At 39.8% G+C, this 19,709-nt stretch overlaps 1 protein-coding gene across 1 annotated transcript in view; it reads right to left on the bottom strand.

The window, feature by feature from the left end:
- The window catches only part of ADGRD2 (adhesion G protein-coupled receptor D2), a 48,291-nt gene that overhangs the window by 25,373 nt on the left and 3,209 nt on the right, over window positions 1-19,709 (bottom strand). Inside the window, exons 2-13 of the mRNA XM_051973743.1 lie at window positions 17,836-17,964; window positions 17,426-17,489; window positions 15,868-16,095; window positions 14,136-14,774; window positions 12,715-12,813; window positions 10,931-11,016; window positions 8,459-8,737; window positions 6,980-7,091; window positions 5,839-5,964; window positions 5,002-5,131; window positions 4,080-4,185; window positions 1,746-1,801 (exon numbers count right to left, since the gene is read on the bottom strand). Coding sequence (XP_051829703.1) covers window positions 1,746-1,801; window positions 4,080-4,185; window positions 5,002-5,131; window positions 5,839-5,964; window positions 6,980-7,091; window positions 8,459-8,737; window positions 10,931-11,016; window positions 12,715-12,813; window positions 14,136-14,774; window positions 15,868-16,095; window positions 17,426-17,489; window positions 17,836-17,874 — 1,964 coding nt within the window. The 5' untranslated portion in view covers window positions 17,875-17,964. The remainder of the gene's footprint in view (window positions 1-1,745; window positions 1,802-4,079; window positions 4,186-5,001; window positions 5,132-5,838; window positions 5,965-6,979; window positions 7,092-8,458; window positions 8,738-10,930; window positions 11,017-12,714; window positions 12,814-14,135; window positions 14,775-15,867; window positions 16,096-17,425; window positions 17,490-17,835; window positions 17,965-19,709) is intronic.

The raw sequence follows: 19,709 nt of genomic DNA, 5'->3' as shown, positions 1-19,709 counted from the left end.
TGAAATTTTTAGGTACAAGCCAGATGGCTTTTTTTTTTTTTTAAAGGCTATATAGGGAATTCTTGTTCAGATAATTTGTTAGACTTAAATCTGATTTTGGAAAGTAAATCACGTTAACTCCTTCAGTTAGCTCCTTCCTTCATCGGCCAGAGGGGGTCACTGTGGCATTGCTAATAATTTTTTAGCTGTATCACTTTCATTTGGGAATAGAATCACTGAATCTAGGAAGGGATCTGCAGAATACATCCATGAACAAAATTAAGATTTTGTTAGGGGACTTAATTACCCACAGTCACAAAGCTAGGACATGTAAGAACTGGGACTGGAAAACATTCCCTGTACCATGCTTCCTCATGAAAAAGACAAGGTTCCCTGAGTTGATATAACTCCCTTCAAATCACAGAGTTAGTGGAGGAGTCACGGAGTGGAGGAATTAGTGCTTTTGGTTTTCCTACTACATAAAGTACCATGGGAAGACAACTCTCTCAAGTCTGGCTAAACAGAGGAAAAAATAAAAAGACTGAAAAAGAAGGGATCTTAGTGCGCTTAGAAATCTCCTTATTCTCCTCTCACCCTCAAGAGTGATCATATAGAATGTTTCCCTGTCAGAGCAAGTCTCACCTTGAACAAAATAAAAGAATTTAGAGTTTTAAGAACAGCAGACATCATGAATGAATGGATGGATGGATGGATGGATAAAGGAATAAATGGTGAATGAATGGATGAATAAATGGATAGAAGGATAAATATATGGATGGATAAATGAATAAATGGATAAATTGAATGAATGGATAGATGGATGGATAGATAAATGAATAAATGGATGAATGAATGGATGGATGAATGAATAAGTGGATGAATCAATGGATGGATAAATCAAATGAATGAATAGATGGATGAATGAATTGATAATAAATGAATGAATGGATGGATGAATGAAAAAGCATTTGAACACTCACTCTGTGTAGCATTCTGGGCTAAAAATACAAAAGATCCTTTGATCTCAAAGAGTTCACATTCCAATATGTGAGCAGCATGAAGACAGTTCAAATAAATTCTGACTAAAAATATCAGCTCCCATTTCTTCAGCACTTTAAGGTTTATAGGGCAGTTTCTTCACAATAACCTAGCCAGTACTAGTATTTTTATGACCATTTTACAGATGAGAAAACTGAAGCTTAGAGTATTTCAGTGACTTGCCCCAGATTGCCCTGGTATAGTAGATAGAATGTTGGATTTGAAGGCAAAAGAACTGAGTTATAATGCAGTTACTACTACCTACTATCCATGAATCCTTCGATAATTCTTTTAACGGAATATAATTTAGAATTCTTAATCTGAAGCCTGTGAATTTGGAACTTTTATATTTTGATAATTGGTGTTATCCTATGTATTTTATTTTATGTATTTTAAATCATTATTCTGAGAAGGAATATATTATATTATCTATAACACACAAAAAAGTTAAGAACCTCTGACCTATTCCAGTTTCTTTATGAGGAAACTGAGACTTTGTAAGATTAGGTCCCTGTGCCCAAGATCACACAGGTGTTAAGAAGTGGTAACAGGATTCAGGAGTCCAGATCTAATGGGATTGCTCTTCTTCTGTCCACCGTTCCCTCCTTCCTTCAAATGAGGGATTCTATAGTCTTTCACTGCCCCCTTCCCATCTTTTCCAGGAAATCCTAGTCTGGAGCAAATTATAGCAAGCTGATTGCCTTCTCCTGAATCAAGGGCTACTTCACCTGGTGCTGAAGTTCCAGAAGGCACAGATAGGCTCCACGAGTTTATCTGAAAAGTCCTGCAGGAGAAGAAAATGCAAGAATGGAAAGCTAGAGAGAGTTTACTTCCCTCCCAATTCATCACTAAACATTTGTTAGACACTAAGCACTACGCTGGGTGCCCGGGATAATAAGATTGTCCTCAAATAATCTGCAGTCTATAGGAGTATACAGCATTTAGATATGTAACTGTATGTAAAAATATTTAATTCATAAAAATATGAAAGTTCTAGGGGTGAGGCACTAGGAGCTTGGGGGATCTGGAAAGACTGGATGTAGAAGGTGCTACTGGGGCTGAGTTTTGAAAGAATTAAGGCCTCTGAAAGGGAAAAAATGGGGAAAGAATGCATTCTGGCAAGGGGGAATAGCCTGTTCAAGACATGGAGATGGAAGACAGACACTTTCAACAAGAAAGTCAATTTGGCCAACGTGTAGAGTAAGGGAAGGGTAGTAAAGTCTAATGAGCCTGGAAAGATAGGTTAAGGGTGAAGTGACTTTAAACTGCAGACAGAGAAGTCTGCATGGTATCCTTAGAAGAAAGAGAGAACCAGTACTAGTTACAGCTCTTTCCAAAGGAGCAGAATTATGAGCAATGGATGCCCAAGGATAGAAAAAAAGGGTCAGAGACCCAGAAGGGCAATAGCTCAAGAGGAATTAGGGTTTTAAGTGCCAGAACATTATGTAGCTCTTAGTATTTAAAAAGAGAAAACAGTTTAAATTTCAAATAAGATTCTGACTAAAAATGATAATTGCCATTTCTTTAGTTCTTGGAGCTTTTATAGAGGGCTTTCCTCAAAATTACCTTGTGAGGTAAGTAATATTACTATTATTACCTTCATTTTACAAATGAGGAAACTGTGGCACAGAGTTCTTAAGTGACTTGTAAGAGACTGCTAATGATACAGTGTTGGAGCGAATATTGGATGGAGTCAGAGGAGCTGGATTCAGGTCCTAGCTCCCTACTTATTATCTATCTGATATTAGATAAGTTATTTGTTTGACCTCTCTGGATCTCAGTTTCTCATTTATGAAATAAGGAGGTTTTACTAGAGAATCTCTGAGATACCCTTTAGTTTTAAGAATAGGATATTGTGATATAGCATCAGAGTTTTTAACTTGAAACTAAATTCTTCTGATTCTAGATCCAGGCTCTTAAATATTGGACCATGCTGCCTCTTCAAAAGTCACTCAAATTTTGTTGCAGTACTTGAAGATTTACAAAACACTTTTACCACAACAAGCCAGTGAGAGAGGTAGTGTATAAATGATGATCCTTATTTTAGGAACCTCAGGAACCTAAGATTTTCCCAAAGTCACATAATTAGTATCAGAACATGGCATATGACTTAATTTTATTTTAAATTCCAAATTGTTCCCCCAACCATTTGAAAGACAAGAAAAACAAAACCCATTACAAATATATATATAGTCGTGCAAAACAAATTCTCACACTAACCATGTTCTCTACTCTGTTAAAAAGGTAAAATCCTTTTTTTGCTTTGATCTGTACCTTGAATTCATCACTTCTTTATTTGGAGGTAGATAGTATGGTCCATCGTGAGTCCTTTGGAATTGTGGTTGATTATTGTGTTATTCAATTACTAAGTCTTTCAAAGTCGATTTCCTTCATAGTGTTGGTATTATTGCTATAGATTGTTTGGAGTCTGCTCATTTCACTTTGCATCAGTTCATACAAATCTTCCCAGGTTTTTCTGAACCTATTCCTTTCATCATCGCTTAAGTACAATAGTATTCCATTACATTCAAATACCATAACTTATTCAGCCATCCCCCAATTGATGGACATCCCTTTAGCTTCCAACTCTTTGCCATCACAAAAAGAGCCGTTATAAGTATTTTTGATTTTGTGAGTTATTTTCCTTTTTCTTTTATTTCTTCTGGGTATAACAACTCCCTTAACCTTCAAATGCCTCCAGGTACTTAGCCAAGACCTGAAGCCAAGCTGAAGAGCGCTGCTCTGCATTAGTGTGGGAAGATTCACAAGATGATCGATGTAGATCATGGAAGGCATGTGCTAGAGAAAGGACCCAGGGCTTCTGGAAACCAAGGCTGACTTTCTATCCCCTAATTTTTAGTCAATAGTTCTGCTTGCTGCTATTTATTTGAAAGCAGATAAAACATTTCTCTGCTTCTGTCCAAGTTCCTCTCTGAGCCTCAGAATTTTTGCTAGTGGGATGAGCAGGGGAAGAAGGGGAAGGCATCTCTTTCTGAGGCTGAGGACTATGGTTAAGGTCTTTCATAGATCTGTCACTGTGAATGCCATCCATCCTACCTTACCTGGGTCTGGTGTAGGAGATGGAAATGCACTGCTGTGCTCACCTCCTGAAGGTTGATCAGAACTATGGATGAGATGATGGCTGATCCTACCTGTGTGCTTAGGTACCTGGAAACAAAATGGGTAATTGTTGAAATGGAAAGAGTCTTTCCTGAGAGGGAAGAGCCTCAAATTTGCTATGTGACCAGCTCTAATCATTTCCTGTCTTGAACACCTATTTTCTAGTTCTATCTCTGATATTTATTATCTGTGTATCTATAAGTCCCATTACTTCTCTCAACTCTGACATATGTGACCCTGAGGTCACTTGCCTGCTTAATAAAATGAAAATTATTTCTAAGGACCCTTTAAACTATTGTATTTTACTTTCTAAGGTCCCTTCAAGCTCTAACATTTTGTTCTAAGGTCCTTTCTAGTTTTAATCTTCTGTGATTTGTATTCTAACATTGTAGATACTAAGATTCCTTTCAGCTCCAATATTCCATTTTGTAAAGGCCTTCCTATATGAAACTATCAGCTACCCAAGCAAATATTTATTAAATGCTCAGTATGTTCTAGGCATGTCCTAGGCTGTGGAGATACAAAGACAAGAATGAAATAAATCCTGTCCTCAAGAGTTTACATCCCTCATTGAGGGATAGGTGGTCCACAGAAACATATGCAAATACATTCAAAATCAATATAGTCATTTTAATAGAGAGGGCACTAGGAGTTGGGGCAGGTAGTAGAGGCCTCTTGTAGGTGGTGACATTTGAACTAAATCTATATTCTCTGATTCTATTTTCCTTCCCCCACCATTATATTTTCCCTCCATTCCATCAATCAATCCTTTTCTGGGAAAAAAAGGCATCCATTATGATCAGCATCCTTTGGTCCCTAGAAGTTGCCATCCTGAAGGACCCAAGGAGAAAAGTCCCCACTCACTTTGACCTTTCCTCAGGTATAGAGACATCTTGGCTGAGGATTTTGCCACCTTCCTGCCCTTCCCAACCCAAGGAGTGCTGGAGGGCACTGTAGGCAAACCAGGTGTTGATCACCGTGACTTTGGAGAGACCTGGGCAGATGGGAAATTTTCTCTGTTTAGGTATAGCCCCTTCAGATGACTAACCCACTCAGTCCCACAGCCCCATTCATTCTCTGACCCACTTCATAAAGTCAGTGCATATTTTTCTTTGTAACTGTCTAGTCTCCAACTCAGGCGAGATGTTCCCAGGAGGCAAAGGGGCCATGTCTTCCTTCACATGTCGGAAGGTGGTCTGAGAGCAGACATTCCCCTCAGACTCAAAGCAGGGACTCCATCTTTGTTCTCAAAGTGGGGCTCCTTACGGTCTGGGCCCTGGCTCCCCTCTGAACCTCATTTCATATCCTTAAGGATCCCTCCCTTCTCTTCCCATTGAGTACTGTTTGATCCCTTAAAGCAATGATATCAAACTCATCTAGATGGGGATACTATGTTATACTAAAAATTAACATTACTATGTTATACTAATATTTTCTACATTTGTATCAATATTATCCATGTTCTATTGTATTCTTATTCTGTTAAACATTTCCCAATTACATTTTAACCTGGCTTAGACTACACTTGGGAGTGTGGTGGTAGCTCTGATCCTCTGCCTGAAAACATCTGGAGGAATTTTTTTGAGCTCTCTTCATAAAGAAATTTTATGAGAGAAACGGGCCTGAGGTAGAGAAAAGTTTAGAGTCTCTCAGACTCTGTTCCCCAGAGAGACTGGACCAGTTTTATCTCCCAGAGCTCACCTCTTCCTTGAAGTTTTCTTATTTCCTCAAAAGGCACTTGGATATAATCTGGCCCACCTGGAATCTTCTTGAAGTAGTATTCGCCATTGGTCAAGTCTCTCAGGTTCAGGCTTCGAGCTTCAATGCCTGGAGAAAGAGCAGGATCCCAAGGATGAAGAGCTTCCTATGCTCAGGATGATTGGAACTTTGTGTTTTTAGGGTTCTCCCCTGAACCTGGGATCCACAATGCACTGGCCCAGGGTACAGACCTCTAGAACTTTTACTCAGGAGAACCTCTATCCAGAAAGGACATTGATAGAGGATGACCAGGATGTTGAAGAGATTGGACACCATGACATAATAGAAAATTAGATGTTTAGTTTGGAGAAGATTTGGGTGGGGGGGATTGAAGGACTATGATCACTGACTTTAAGTACTCTAGGAATGATACTTCTCAGTGTTCTAGGTCAGTGATTCTCAAACTTTTTTCTTAGTATCTTTATACTATTAAAAATTATTGAGAATCTGTCCAAAAAATTTTTGTTTATGTGGGTTACATTTATAGATGTTTACCGGATTAGAAATGAAAACAAATTTTGAATTTGTAGTCCCTCTGAAAGGGTTTCAGAGACCCCTCCAGGATTCTCTGGAACACACCTTGAGAATTATTGTTCTAAAAAACTCTCTAAGACTATCAGTTGCAGAAGAAATGCTGATCTGCCTTGTTGGAGGAAGTTTTCTCATCTGGGAATTCCCTAAGGAAATCCCTAAGGAGAGCCCTGTTGTTTATCGATTATGCATAAAGGGATTAACTATACTATTTAGTCCCAGAGGATAGCATTAGAAACAATGAGCAGTTCCAGGGAGGAAGATTTCAGCTTGATATAATGAAGAACTTATTAGCAATTTGAGGATATCTAAAAGTAGGAATGGGATATCTTGAGGGGTAATGAGTTCTTCCTCACTGAAAATTTTCAAATGGAGGCTGGATGATGACATTTTGGAGATATTGTAGAAAAGAATCTTTTCCTTTCAACACTGAGATTATATAAGCATAAGCATGATCATTGTCACTTTACAGAAGAAATGAAGGGAAGCTCAAGGAGGAAGCACATTTCTTCAGTTCACATAGTTGGATCAGGACAGCATCATGTACACTCACCTATGGGACCTTTCTGGATAGAGATAATGGATTTCTCAGCTGTGAGGAGGAGGCTCAGGCTGATGGCAATGCGGTCCACGCTCTCCACCAGAACCATAGGACTTCTGGTAATCTGAGGACAGAGCTCATGGTTGCAGTCTGAACTGAGAGTCCCCTTTTCCTCTATAACTGTATCCCTTCCCTCCATCCTTAGATAGTCCCTACAATATCAGCAAAGAACTGTCCTCTAATTGATAGTGACCAGTGCAACTCACTGTGTTTTGACACTTTTGTCAATAATCTGTGTTAACAGAAGGGATCTATGGTGTGCAACAACAACAATAATGACAGCGAGCATTTATGTAGTGCTTTAAAGTTGGCAAAATATTTACAGATATTATCTCATTTTATCCTCAAAGCAGCCCTGGGAGGGAAAGGCTATATCTCCATTTCATAGATGAAGAAGCTGAGACAGAAAGGGTTAAGTATTTTATCTAGGATAACTCTTGCCCAGTGAACTAAGACAGATTTGAACTCAGTGCCTGACTCTAGATTCAGGAGTGCAATCTGTTGCTAGAATGTTAGGGGTAGGACACAGTTTAGAACAGAGAAAAAAAGAATCCTAGAGTCAAAAAAGTTCAAGCCTCAGAGAGAGAAGGAAGGAGTAAGTACTTATGAAGCACCTTCTACATCCCAGGCATAGTGCCGGCATTGTGCTATATCTGCATTTTATACTCGAGGAAACTGAGACCTAAAAGGTGGACCTGCCCAGAATCACACAGCTAATGCATATCTCAGGCTGGATTTGAATTCAGATCTGTCAGATTTTAGACCTAGAGCTCTATCCCCGGGTACCATCTAGCTGCCTCTGGGCAAAAGGAAAGGAACTTGCCCGTAGTCACAGAGGTGACTGAATTAAAACATAATACTTCATAAGATCACATGATTAACAAAATAAATGTACTCATCTTATCCTATTTGTAAAATTGTGAATTCCTTGAGGACATGAGCTATATAATTTTTATTTTCTTTTACCATTATGGGATACAGTACCTGGCAAGTAATAGGTTCTTAAGAAACTCTGGTTCAATTGCATTAGAGATGCCCTTTTCCATTTCTGTGTTCTAAGCGATAAAACTTTATGACTATGATTTCATATGAATAATATTCACTGCTGAGACCAAGGTATTAGAGTTTATATCTCATATTTAACACCTTACATTTGTATGGTGCTTTACTGCTTACAAAGTATTCTCCTGCTTAAAACAGTTGTTTCAGTGAGATAAGCAGAATACTAATAACAAATCTCTCTACTGTACTTTGAATTTTTCAAATAACTTTCCTTAAAAGCCTGCAGGTTGGTACCATTATCCTGTTTAATGTGGAACCTGAGGCTTGATGCTGTTCTGTAGTGGCCCATGACCTTATCAAAGGTGTCTGTGACCCATAGGTGGACAATAAGGGCAGCTCGACCCTTCCCTTCCACTCCCTGAGATTTACCTCTTTAATTTCCAGCCACTGTGTTTCAGTTTGCTCTTCTAATAGTAGGGCAGCCACTGCTAAGAAGCTCTGGCTGAGATGTTCCTGCTGTCCAGAAGGGTCTTGCTCTCCTTCCTGGATGGCAATAACCCTCTTCAGGAAGCTCACCACAGCAAGCAGGTCAGCTGCTTGGAGGGGGGTCTCTTGGGCTGCCAGGGCCTGTTCCAGGATCCCCAAGAAGCTGGTTGCCTCAGGCACACTCAGGGAGCCGGGATCTTTTGCAAAGTCATCTCTGGAAAGCTGAGAGCAGAGAAGCCAAATGTCCCTTTGCCCCCTGCTGCAGTTTAGGACCTAGGACTATGTTGAAGAGCCAGAGAGCAAGGCATTTCCCATTGGCTAAATTGGGCAGGAGGAGAGGGGGAGAGAGAGGGAGGAATTCTCTTAGCTATTCTGATCAAAACAATGATCCAGTGATTTTTTTTTTTTGGTTATTACTATGTAGAAATACAAATAAAATTTTAGAATAATGCCAAGTAATAATGAAATGTGAAGAGGTCCTTTATTATTTTTTTTTTGGGGGGGAGACTTCTAAGTTCCATTTGAGGTATTTTGTTTTTAATTTGTAGTAGCAAACAGGACAATTCTAGAGGACCCATGATAAAAAATGCTTTCCACCTGCATAGGGAGGACTGATTACAGACTTTTTTCACTTCCTTTGTTTTTCCTTTGTGTGTGCATATGCACAAATATTATTTCATTTTTATCCTCACTGCTTTCCACCTGTATGTGTGTGTATGTATGTGTGTTGTCTTTTACAATGTGGCTAATATGCAAATATGTTTTGCATGATTTCAGTTAAAATCGATATCATATTGCTTATCTTCTCAAAGAACGAGAGAGGGGCAGGATGAAGAGAATTTGAAATGCAAAATTTAAAAAATAAATGTTAAAAATATTTAACATGAATGCGACTACTTGCCATCTAGGAGAGGGGGTGGAGGGAAGGAGGGAAAACTTGGAACAGAAGTTTTTGCAAGGGTCAATGTTGAAAAATTACCCACACATATGTTTTGTATATAAAAAATTATAATAAAAAATAAATATTTTTTAAAAAAAGAAAAAATAAATGTTAAAAACTAAAAATATAATTGAGCAATAAGAAATAAAAGTATATATATATAAAGATAAAGAAAAGTTTCTTCCCTAATTATGCTTAGTGTATGTATGTCTTTGCTTGCATTCAACTGGGGCTTGGCACTTTTTAGTCTAACCTTGGGAAGGTTAGCAAGAAGCAAAACAATTGGGTTTGAACTGTGTCCTGTTCTCTCATTAATTGTGGGACTTTTTCAGCAATCATTTTAATTCCCCAACCTTCAACTTCCTAATTTGTAAATCAATCAAAAAATTAATTAAGTGGTTACTATGTGACAGACACTATCCTGGGCAGTATGGATATTAAATCAAATCAAACAATTTTGACTTACAAGAAGCAGCTTACATTCTAATGGGGGAGAAAAATAAGGACAAATATAGCCCTAGTCTGAATTATGACAATTTTCAATTACTGTGATCCTAATTAATGGGATCTCCATTAGGGCAGGCTATAGAAATAAGACATATAAACTGGTATGAAAGATATATCTAACATTTATATAAAGTTAATAAATACAAATACTCAAAATGGTTAAATGCAAAGTAGTCTGGGAGAAAAGGTTTTATGCAGAAAATGCCTGAACTACATTATAAAGGAAAAAAGTAGATATAATTCTTGAACCATCTTCCTCATAGGGTTATTTTGAAGAAAATGATTTTTAAGTTGAAAAGCAGAAGAAAGTAGAAACAATTGTTATGAATTTCTAAAAAAGATTACACTTTTATTGCTCTCCAATTTACATAGGAATTGGAACTCTGGGGTCTCACCAAACACTATTGTAATAAACAGATAAAAGCCCTTTGTAATTAGCACATTTGTTGCCTGGTAGAGTCAATTCTGGGTTCTCAAATGCTATAGCAACAGAAAGAAAAATTCAGCAGTTCCTGCCAAATAGGAGAGGTTTCCTGTGCAGGCCCCATATGTAACTGTCAATGGAGCATGGCACAGGGACAGAGAGGGAAACTGAAGCTCGTCAGGGTTAAATGACTGACCCAATGTCATATCGCCAAAAACTGGTTTGACTGGTGATCAATTTTAAAACCAGTCATTTAGGGAGGGGGCTACTAGTGGAGGAATGCCATTCCCAATGAAAATGCAGATGCCATGAAAAAGCAGTATTATTGCATGTATTGCTGAACTCCTTGGGAAGCTAAATGTCAAGCCCTGAAATGCCAACATTGCTAATTTCCTTGACTGCATTATGCCAATTTTCAATTATTGAAATTCTAATTAAATGGGCCTGAATTAGTGAGAATTTATTGTAGCAGAATTTTGCCATCCTGTGATTCCCAACACCTTAAGTGGGATGCTTGGGGCTCCCCAAACTTTTTCTGGCTCACCACCGTAGCATTGGCTAGAGTGTTGACTCGGCTGATAAACTCCCCATCTGCTGTTTTCTGAACTTCTCTCAGTCGCTGATATACCCCTGAAAAGAAGCAAATGTAGCATATAGCATCTTGAAATGGTTCAGGGAAGAGAACCAGATTTTCTTTTGCTTAAACTGTTCCTAAGTCAATTCTGAGACCCATTCCCTTCTCTTCCCTTTCCAGAGAGACCTAGCTAGATGGTTCATTAGAAAATAGGCTGTTCAAAGTTTTTGCAAAGGTCATTGTTGAAAAATTACCCATGCATATGTTTTGTCAACAAAAAGCTATAATAATAATAAAAAAAGAAGATTATATGATGATCAATTATGCTGGACATGGCTCCTTTCAACAAAGAGATGATTCAGACTAGTTGCAATGGTCTTGTGATGAAGAGAGCCGTGTACACACAGAGGGAAGACTATGGGAACTGAGTGTGAACTGGATCACAATATAGTATTTTCATTCTTTTTGTTGTTTGCTTTCATCTTGTTTTCTTTCTCATTTTTTCCCTTTTTGATCTGATTTGTCTTGTGCAGCACGATAATTGTAGAAATATGTATAGAAGAATTGCACATGTTTAACATATTGGATTACTTGCCATCTAGGGGAGGAGGTGGGGAGAAGGGAGGGAAAATTTGGAACACAAGGTTTACAAGGATCAATGTTGAAAAATTATCAATGAATATGTTTTGAAAATAAAAAGTTTTAATAAAAAATGTGTTCAAGAAAAAAAAAAAGAACATAGGCTGTTCAAATCACAGAATGTTAGAGATGGAAGGAATCTTAGAGCCACCAAGTAGAATATAAAATGTAAAGCTGGAAGAAATCTTAAAACATTTAACTGCTAGAACAAAGAACACAATGTTAGGTCTGGAAAGGAGTTTTAAAAACAGATGTTTAAACATAGACTGTAGAATGCTAGAGTGGATAGGATCTTAGAACATGGACTATTTTAACAGAAGAAATATTAATGGTGAATGATATTTTAGAGCAGTAAATGTTAGAACTGGAAGAGACCTTAGAACAGAGATTGTTATTACTGGAAAGGATTTGAGAACACAGTGTTAGGAGATAAAATGCTAGAACATAGTACATTTGAACTGAAAGGGACTATAGAGACAGTCTAATTTAATACATTAATGTTATTATGATATGAGACAAGTGAGTAGCAGAGTAATAAGTACACTCACTGGAGTCAGGGGCCCTGGATTTGAATTCTGACTTTTCTCCTTACTGTCTGTGTCATCTTGGGCAATTAAATTAATTTCTCTGGGCCTGTTTTCTCATCTGTAAAATTAGAGACTTGGAGGAAAAAAATTTTAAGGCCTTTTCAAGCTCTAAATGTCATGAATTTCCTCTATGAGAGTGAGATCCAAAGAGGTTAAGTCTGAAAGCATTTACATTTAATTAGTTATAGAACTGGATCTACTGTGCCCAATTGTGACTCTGAAACCAACGTTCTTTTTGCCACACCTTAAATTTTGCAAATTTCAACCAAATTTGCAATTTTGCAAAACCAAAATGTGATTTGAATAAAAATGATATAAACATCTGCTTGGCACCTTGTGCATAAGACAACTGATCCAGTGGTCTAGGGGCGGGCATCCAAGAATTAGAAACTGAGCTTTAAACTCCCTAGCCCTACACTTAGCCCACTCCATCTCACCACCCCTCTCTTAATAGTTCTGTTTACACAGGTTTGAGTCTAGCTCCACCAGGAAGCTGATTGGAAGGTGGTATAGGCAAGCACAACCTACCTGGCCTGTAATGGCAGAGGAAAGGAAGGGACTGCAGGCACGGCTCAGACCTCAGCGCTCCACTGCCAGCATCCAGAGTTGGGCATTCTTCTACAGGCACTGTGGGCACAGGGGACAGGTTCAGTCCTCTAGCAAAAATAGCAGTCTCAGGGCTGAAAGGGTGTTCAGAGCAGCCTTCCTGGCCCCTTTACCCAAGGTGTGACTTCCTTCTGGACTATCACCAACTATGTTATAACTACATTGAAACAGGAGCTTATCTGGATTTGAGCTCTGCTCTTCCTGACCCCAAGGCCAGTGACCTATTTAAGCATTTAGTGGTTTTTGTGCAATGTACCATTTCATACCCTAGACAAATTTTGAACCTGTCAGTGGAGTTTCCCGCCAAGATCTACTCCACTGGAGTGTCAGGGATGGGGGAAGAGGAAGGCTAATTTGCCCATGTGTTAGAGAGACCTTGATGGGATTACTGAGCTGATGGGCTGAGTATAGAACCACCTGGAAATCAAATTATGTCTTACATAATTACTTCTTCCGGTTAATTAATAAAATGATACTTTTCCTTCATACGTCCTAAGGAAGATCATACAAAGGATGCTCCAGACATCACTTTGGAGTACTAGTTGTATATATAGCCTACCAGTATGTCTCAATAATTGCATATATGTCATACCAGACTGGGGACAAGAGTCCTGCCTTATTTATCTCTGTATTTCCTCTAACTCCGTATAGAGATCCATGTGAAGGAATAGTAACAACAACGATAATAGTGATGATGATCATCATCATCATGATGGTGGTGGCGGTAATGATGATGGCAGCTGGATATAGTAGATTGGATACTGGATTTTAAGTCAAAGGAATGGGGTTCTCATTCTCACTGTAAACATTCACTAGTTGTATAATCTTGGGCAGCTTACTTAAACTCTTTGTTCCTTAGTTTCCTTACCTGTAAAATGGGAGTAATAATAGGAGCACTGCTTCCTTCTTAGAGTATTATGAGCTAAGCACTTTGCAAGCCTTAAATACCATGTGAGGTGAAGTGATTGGCCCAAGATCGCACAGCTATTAGCTGCTGGGATTAAAACTTGATTCCAGGTTCTTCCATTCCAAGCCCACAAAGGACCCATAATTTAGAATGCTAACTAAATGTTGGGCGACTTATCTAAATTCAATTGGTTCAGCAAAGCACAATGAATAGAACCCTGGATTGGAGTCCGGAGAGCAGTGTTCAAATTCTGATTCGGTCACTTATTAGACTTAGGACCTTGGGCATATCACTTCTTCAGTTGGAGACCCAATTTTCTTGATAAAATAGAGTTTAATGGATGATCTTTATCTTATAGCTCGGAATCCTGTGACCCTTATTACTTGTGCCTGGGAGAATAAGTAATGCAAAAGCAGGACTTGCCGGAGGGACTTACTGGGGCACCTGAAGGGCAGAGCAACCTCCTGGAGGGTGGGGGCGATCTCCAGGGCCCCCCGATTCCAGCCAAAAAGCAGCCCCTCACTGGGTATCTTGCAGGCTCGGGCCATGTCCAGCTGCTCCGGGCCCAGGACTCGGGCCCACACAGACAGATTGGTGATGTTGCCTCTGAAGGCCTCTTCCTTCTTGAAGTTGCCCCCCAAGGAGTCCTGGTCCTGCCCAATAACAAACACGCCTCCTGGAGCCAAGGACTGGGCCGGGGACAGGCTCTGGGCTCCTGCCCGCATCTCGCCGTCGGCCCCAAGGGCCCAGCGACCCCTCCACTTCTCCCACGTGGCACAGACATGGTGCCAGCCTCCATCTGCAGGGAAGACCGGCAGGTAGGGGGAGTGGTGCCCGTGGACAACGAGGGCCAAGTGGACCAACCCGTCGTGGGCGGTGAGACCTCGCAGCAGGAGCTCGTTGGAGAAGGCTGGCACAGCGTAGGAGAAGATGGTGCCCTCCTTGCCCACGGCCAGGTCCCACTGGAGATGGGTGCAGACTGTGACGGCTGCCAGCGTGGGGAAGCCCACCAGCAGCCTGGCGTGCCTTGTATCTGTCTGCGCCCCGAACACCAGGCTGGGCAGCGTATGCGTGCCTGAGGGAGGGAAAGAAGAAGGGACCCCGTGACCCCCAGGAATGAGCATGGTGGCCCCGGAGAAGAGTTCCCTACAGAAAACCCTGAACTAGGAGCCTGAGGCCCGGGGCCCTAAAGCCCCTCCATCTACAGCTGAGTGTCGAGGCTGGGGCTGGTCTCTGGTAGAGAAAGCACACGCATTTGGAACTGAAGGACCTGAGTTCTGATCCCGGTTCTGTCCCATACTGTGTAGCTTGGACACCACCTCTCTTTGGGCCCCAATTTGCATCCATATTGGATGAGATGGTCTCAAAAGTCTCTTGTAGCTCCAAGTGCTGTGCACATGTTGGAGCAGCTGTAGCAAAACAGGCCCATTAATTCACTGTTGCTGGAACTGTGAATTGGTCCAGTAACGTTAGAATGATACCCTCAAAGTCACTAAAATCTGACCTAGCTTTGAATACAGGCCTGTATTCCCACTAAGTGATCAAAGAAAGGTGAAAGGAGTCACATATACAAAAATATCTTTAGCAGCTCTTTTGTAGTGGCAAAGAACTGGAAATTAAAAGCTACTTATCAATTAATGGGAGAATGGCCGAAAAAATTATGATATGTAAATATAATGCTATAAAAGTAACAAAAATCAGAGAAATCTGAGAAGACTTACATGATACAGAATAAAGAGTGCAGAAGCAGGAGAACAATAATTTTGTAAAGAGCAAAAAAACTTAAGAAATTATCAATATAATGACAAATTATTATTTCAGAGGACAAAGATGAAGTATATTATCTCTTGAAAAAGAGGTGGCAGGTTCAAGAATGATGCAAAATGAGACATTTTTGGTATGGTCAACATAGGAATTTGTTTTGCATATTTTTTTAAAGTTTTGTTTTTCTTTTTGAGAGATGGGGTAGGGAGAAGAGTGGAAGAAAGAAAAATAAATGTTAGTTAATAAAACATTATATTAAAAATAAAATTAACTCTACACACCAATGTGATGTTTCTGGGCAAGATGGGAGAAGGCCCCTGTTTTTATTTCTGCCAGGGGCCCAAATCCAAAGTTATCTGTGACTGCTCTCCCTTCCTACAACCCCCCAAATGGGCAGCACTCACGCTTTTGCTGCCGTCTCTGTAGCAAGGCTGTCCTCTGGCCCAGCCAGATGGGACCCTGCACTTTTCTCTGAAGTAGCTCAGTCACAGCCTCATCTTGGGGCTCCACAGCCAGCTGGGCAAAACGCTGGTCACAGAAGTTGTGGGCATCCCACCAGTCTAGTTGCCAGCCTCTCACAAACTCATAGACCCCACTGGACGTCTCCACGGCTGCAGGAAAAGCCCCTGGAGCTGCGAGGGAAAGACTCAGTGAGAAAGGGTGAAGGCTGTGGCTGGCTTAGGTGATCTCCGAGGACCCTTCCAGCCTGATGATCTATGATTAGATCTCGAAAGGACCCTAGCAGTCATCTGTCCTAAATACCTCACTGTACAGACCAGGAAATGGAGGCTAGAGAAACCATGATTGATGGAAAGAGCCCTGGATCTAGAGTAAAAAAATCCGAGTTCTTAAGTCACCTTTACCCTTTGGGTTTGAAGATCCTCATCTGTAAAGTGAAGAGGCTGGATTGGAAGATCCTCCCCTCCTCCTCCATCCCTCATCCCATCCCCCTATTTTATGACACCAGACAGAAGATATCCCTTCAGCTTGGAAACTTCAGAGCTGTGGCGTGATTACCCTACCTTGACTGGAGGTAATGTGGCTAGCATTGAGATTTCTAAGATAGGGCACAGTCCTCAAGCAGACTGGTTGCAAAAGGCCTTTTTTTTTGTATCCTAGTGATTATTAGCACAATGCCTGGCATACAGTAGGTGCCTAATAAATGTTTATCGACTGTCTGACTGACTGACAAAAGGAAGTTATACTGAGTCACTCACTGAAGAGAAGACCAAGAACAGGGTCCTTTCTTAGGATTGTTGAGAGTTTGGAGATGGAAGGGCCTTAGAGATTAAGTTGTTCATGTGCTCATTTGATAGATGAGAAACTGAGGCCCTCAAAAGGGAAGTGGCTTACTTGCCAAGGTCCCATGGGGTGGGATTTGAATCCGGATCTCTGGACTCCTCTCCATAGGATAAGTATGAATGCTGTAATTCTACAGAATGCTGGAGCTGGAAGGGACCTAAGAGGCCATCTAGTCCAATTCCTACCTGAAGAGGAATCCTCTCTACAGGTACTCTAGAAGCAGCTATGTGGAAAGAGCAGAGGATGGAGCACTGAGCCTCGAGTCAGAAAGTCCTGAGTTCAAATCCACTCTCAGGACACTCTCTAGATATGTAAACCTGTCTGGGTCACTTAATCTCTGTCTAGCTCAGTTTCTTCAACTGTAAAATGGGGTGAGATAATATTTCTAAAACACTTATCAAATCTTAAAGTGTTATAAAAATGATAGCTATTTTTATTACACCTCCAAATAAATGGTTTTTGACTGAGCCGGTGACTGAATATTTCTATTCAGGCTACAATTCTATTAACTCTAGAAGTGGTATAGTGAAAAAAGCATTAGAGTAAAAACTGAGTTTTAAGTCTCAGTAGAAAGAGCCAGAAAGTGCTATTGAGCCATAAGTTCTGGGTTTGAATTTCTGTTTGGTTATTTATTACTATATTAGGATTGACAGCACCTACCTGTATGTTTGAGAGTCTTCAACAAAGATGAAGAATTTGAGGGGTTCCAGAAGAAACTCCCGATCTCCCAAAGAGACAGACACAGACACAAATCCAGAGAGACATGGTAGTATTAAGGATCTGACTTCTGGATCAAGGTATACTTCCCAACACCCACAGGCTAATGGGAAAGAAAAGGAATGTATTCAGGAGCCTCCATCCCCTTCCCTGGACCCAGTGCCCCTTCCTTCCCCAAATACCACTACAAAATCACTGATTTTTATTTCTGAGGGAATTACAGAGTTTAGACATTATCCGGTCCAAATCCTCCCATTGTACAGATGAACCCCGGGATGGAAGATGGTCTTGTTGAAGGTCACAGGGTCAGTCAGTATGACTCTGACAGGCCATAAAGAGATATCCGAATTTACCAGGAGGAGGAGGAGGAACCAAGAAAGTCTTCCTGACATGCTGGGAATAATGGCTTTTATACCAGAGGCAGAGCAGGTGGGCCTAAAGCTGAGGAGATTTAGGGATCACTGGGATATTTGCAAGGAACCCTGTAACAGGAAGAAAAAAAAGAATTATTTAGAGGAACCTTCTAATCACCTTCAAATCCTATGAATAACATTTCCCATTTCTATACACCTTCAAGATTATAAAGTTCTTTTTACCCAACATCCCAGTGAAGTAGGAAGCCTAAATATCATTACTTACATTTTACAGATCCAATTACATTCAAGAAACATTAGCATACCTAGTACTTAGCACAGTGCCTGACACAAAGTAGGCACTTAATTAATATTTATTGATTGATGGATTAAGTATCTATTATGTACAAGGCACTCTGCTAGGTGATGATGATCTAAAAGATATAAATGAAACAGTGTCTGCCTTTATGAGACTACATTATACTGGGGGATACAATATAGTCTTCCCTGGATATTTCTGGATGGACGGTCTCCACTTAGGTCACCATCTTCATCTTTTCCCAGCCAGAAAACTGCATTCTACTCCTAACATTTCTGAGCTTCATAGGTCACTTTGGATGTATTTTGGCCTTATCTTGCTTAGTTAAGCCTCTGCCATTTCTAGTTCCCCTGTATGTACTGTCTTCCCACTAGAATAGAAACTCCTTGAGGAAAGACCTCTCTAGTATCCTTTAGTTTATATCTGTAGTAATTTAGTACGTGACACTTAGTAAAGGCTTCATAGGTGCTTTAATCTATATCTATATTTACAAGATGATTTGAGGATGGAGGACTAATGAGAGGAGACTTTCTATTGGAGGTGGCACCTGAGTTAAACCTTGGAAGAAGTTAAAGATTTTTAGAAGAGGAAGTGAAATTAGAGTCCATTCCAGGTATGGGAATAGGTGATGTGAAGACATGGAGAGTAGAGAATGAATGTTTGGCAAACAGCTAGGCCAGTCTACCTAAAAGGTGGAGTACACGAAGGGGAATGATATCAATTAAGTCTGGGAAATTGGATTTGTTGGTCCAGATCATGGAGGTCTTTAAATGCCAGGATCAAGAATTTCTATTTTATCTTAGAGGCATCAGGAAACCATGGAAGAATCTTTTTTTAAATTAAAATTTAAATTTCAGTACTATTTTATAGTTTTAGTTATATGTAAAGATAGTTTCAACATTCATTTTTGTAAGATTTTAAGTACCAAATGTTTTTTTACCCTCCCTCCCCAAGACAAGCAATCTGATGTAGGTTATACATATATAATCATTTTAAGTTTATTTCCACAATGGTCATATTGTAAAAGAAAAATCAGAACAAAAGTGAAAAACCATGAGAAAAAAAGCAAACCCCCCAAAAGGTGAAAATAGTTTGCTTTGAGCTTCATTCAGTCTCTATAGTTCTTTCTCTGGATGAGGACAGTTATTTCTTTTCATATATTTATTTATTTATTCATTAGCTCATTTATTCATTTATTTAATATGTTTCTCCAGTTACATTCAAAACAATCTTTATATTTATTTTTTTTAAGATTTTTGAGTTCTAGGTTTTCTCCCTTATCCCTACCCACAATTAAGAAATCACATGTGAAGTTATATAAAACATTTCCATACAAGTCAAGTTGTGAAAGAAAACATAGATCTGAGGACAGTATTTTCTATCCCAAGTATATTGGAATCATCTTGGATAACTGAATTGCTGAAAAAAGCTAAGTCTTTCATAGTTGATTACACAATCTTGCTGTTACTGTGTACAATGCTCTCCTTGTTCTGCTCATTTCACTCAGCAGTTCATGTACAGGTTTTTCTGAAATCAGCCTGTTCATCATTTCTTA

This window comes from Antechinus flavipes, chromosome 2 (genome assembly GCF_016432865.1).
Source record: "Antechinus flavipes isolate AdamAnt ecotype Samford, QLD, Australia chromosome 2, AdamAnt_v2, whole genome shotgun sequence".
Lineage (NCBI taxonomy): Eukaryota > Metazoa > Chordata > Mammalia > Dasyuromorphia > Dasyuridae > Antechinus > Antechinus flavipes.
The sequence above is the reverse complement of the archived record's forward strand: the minus strand, read 5'-3'. Positions and strand labels throughout refer to the sequence as shown.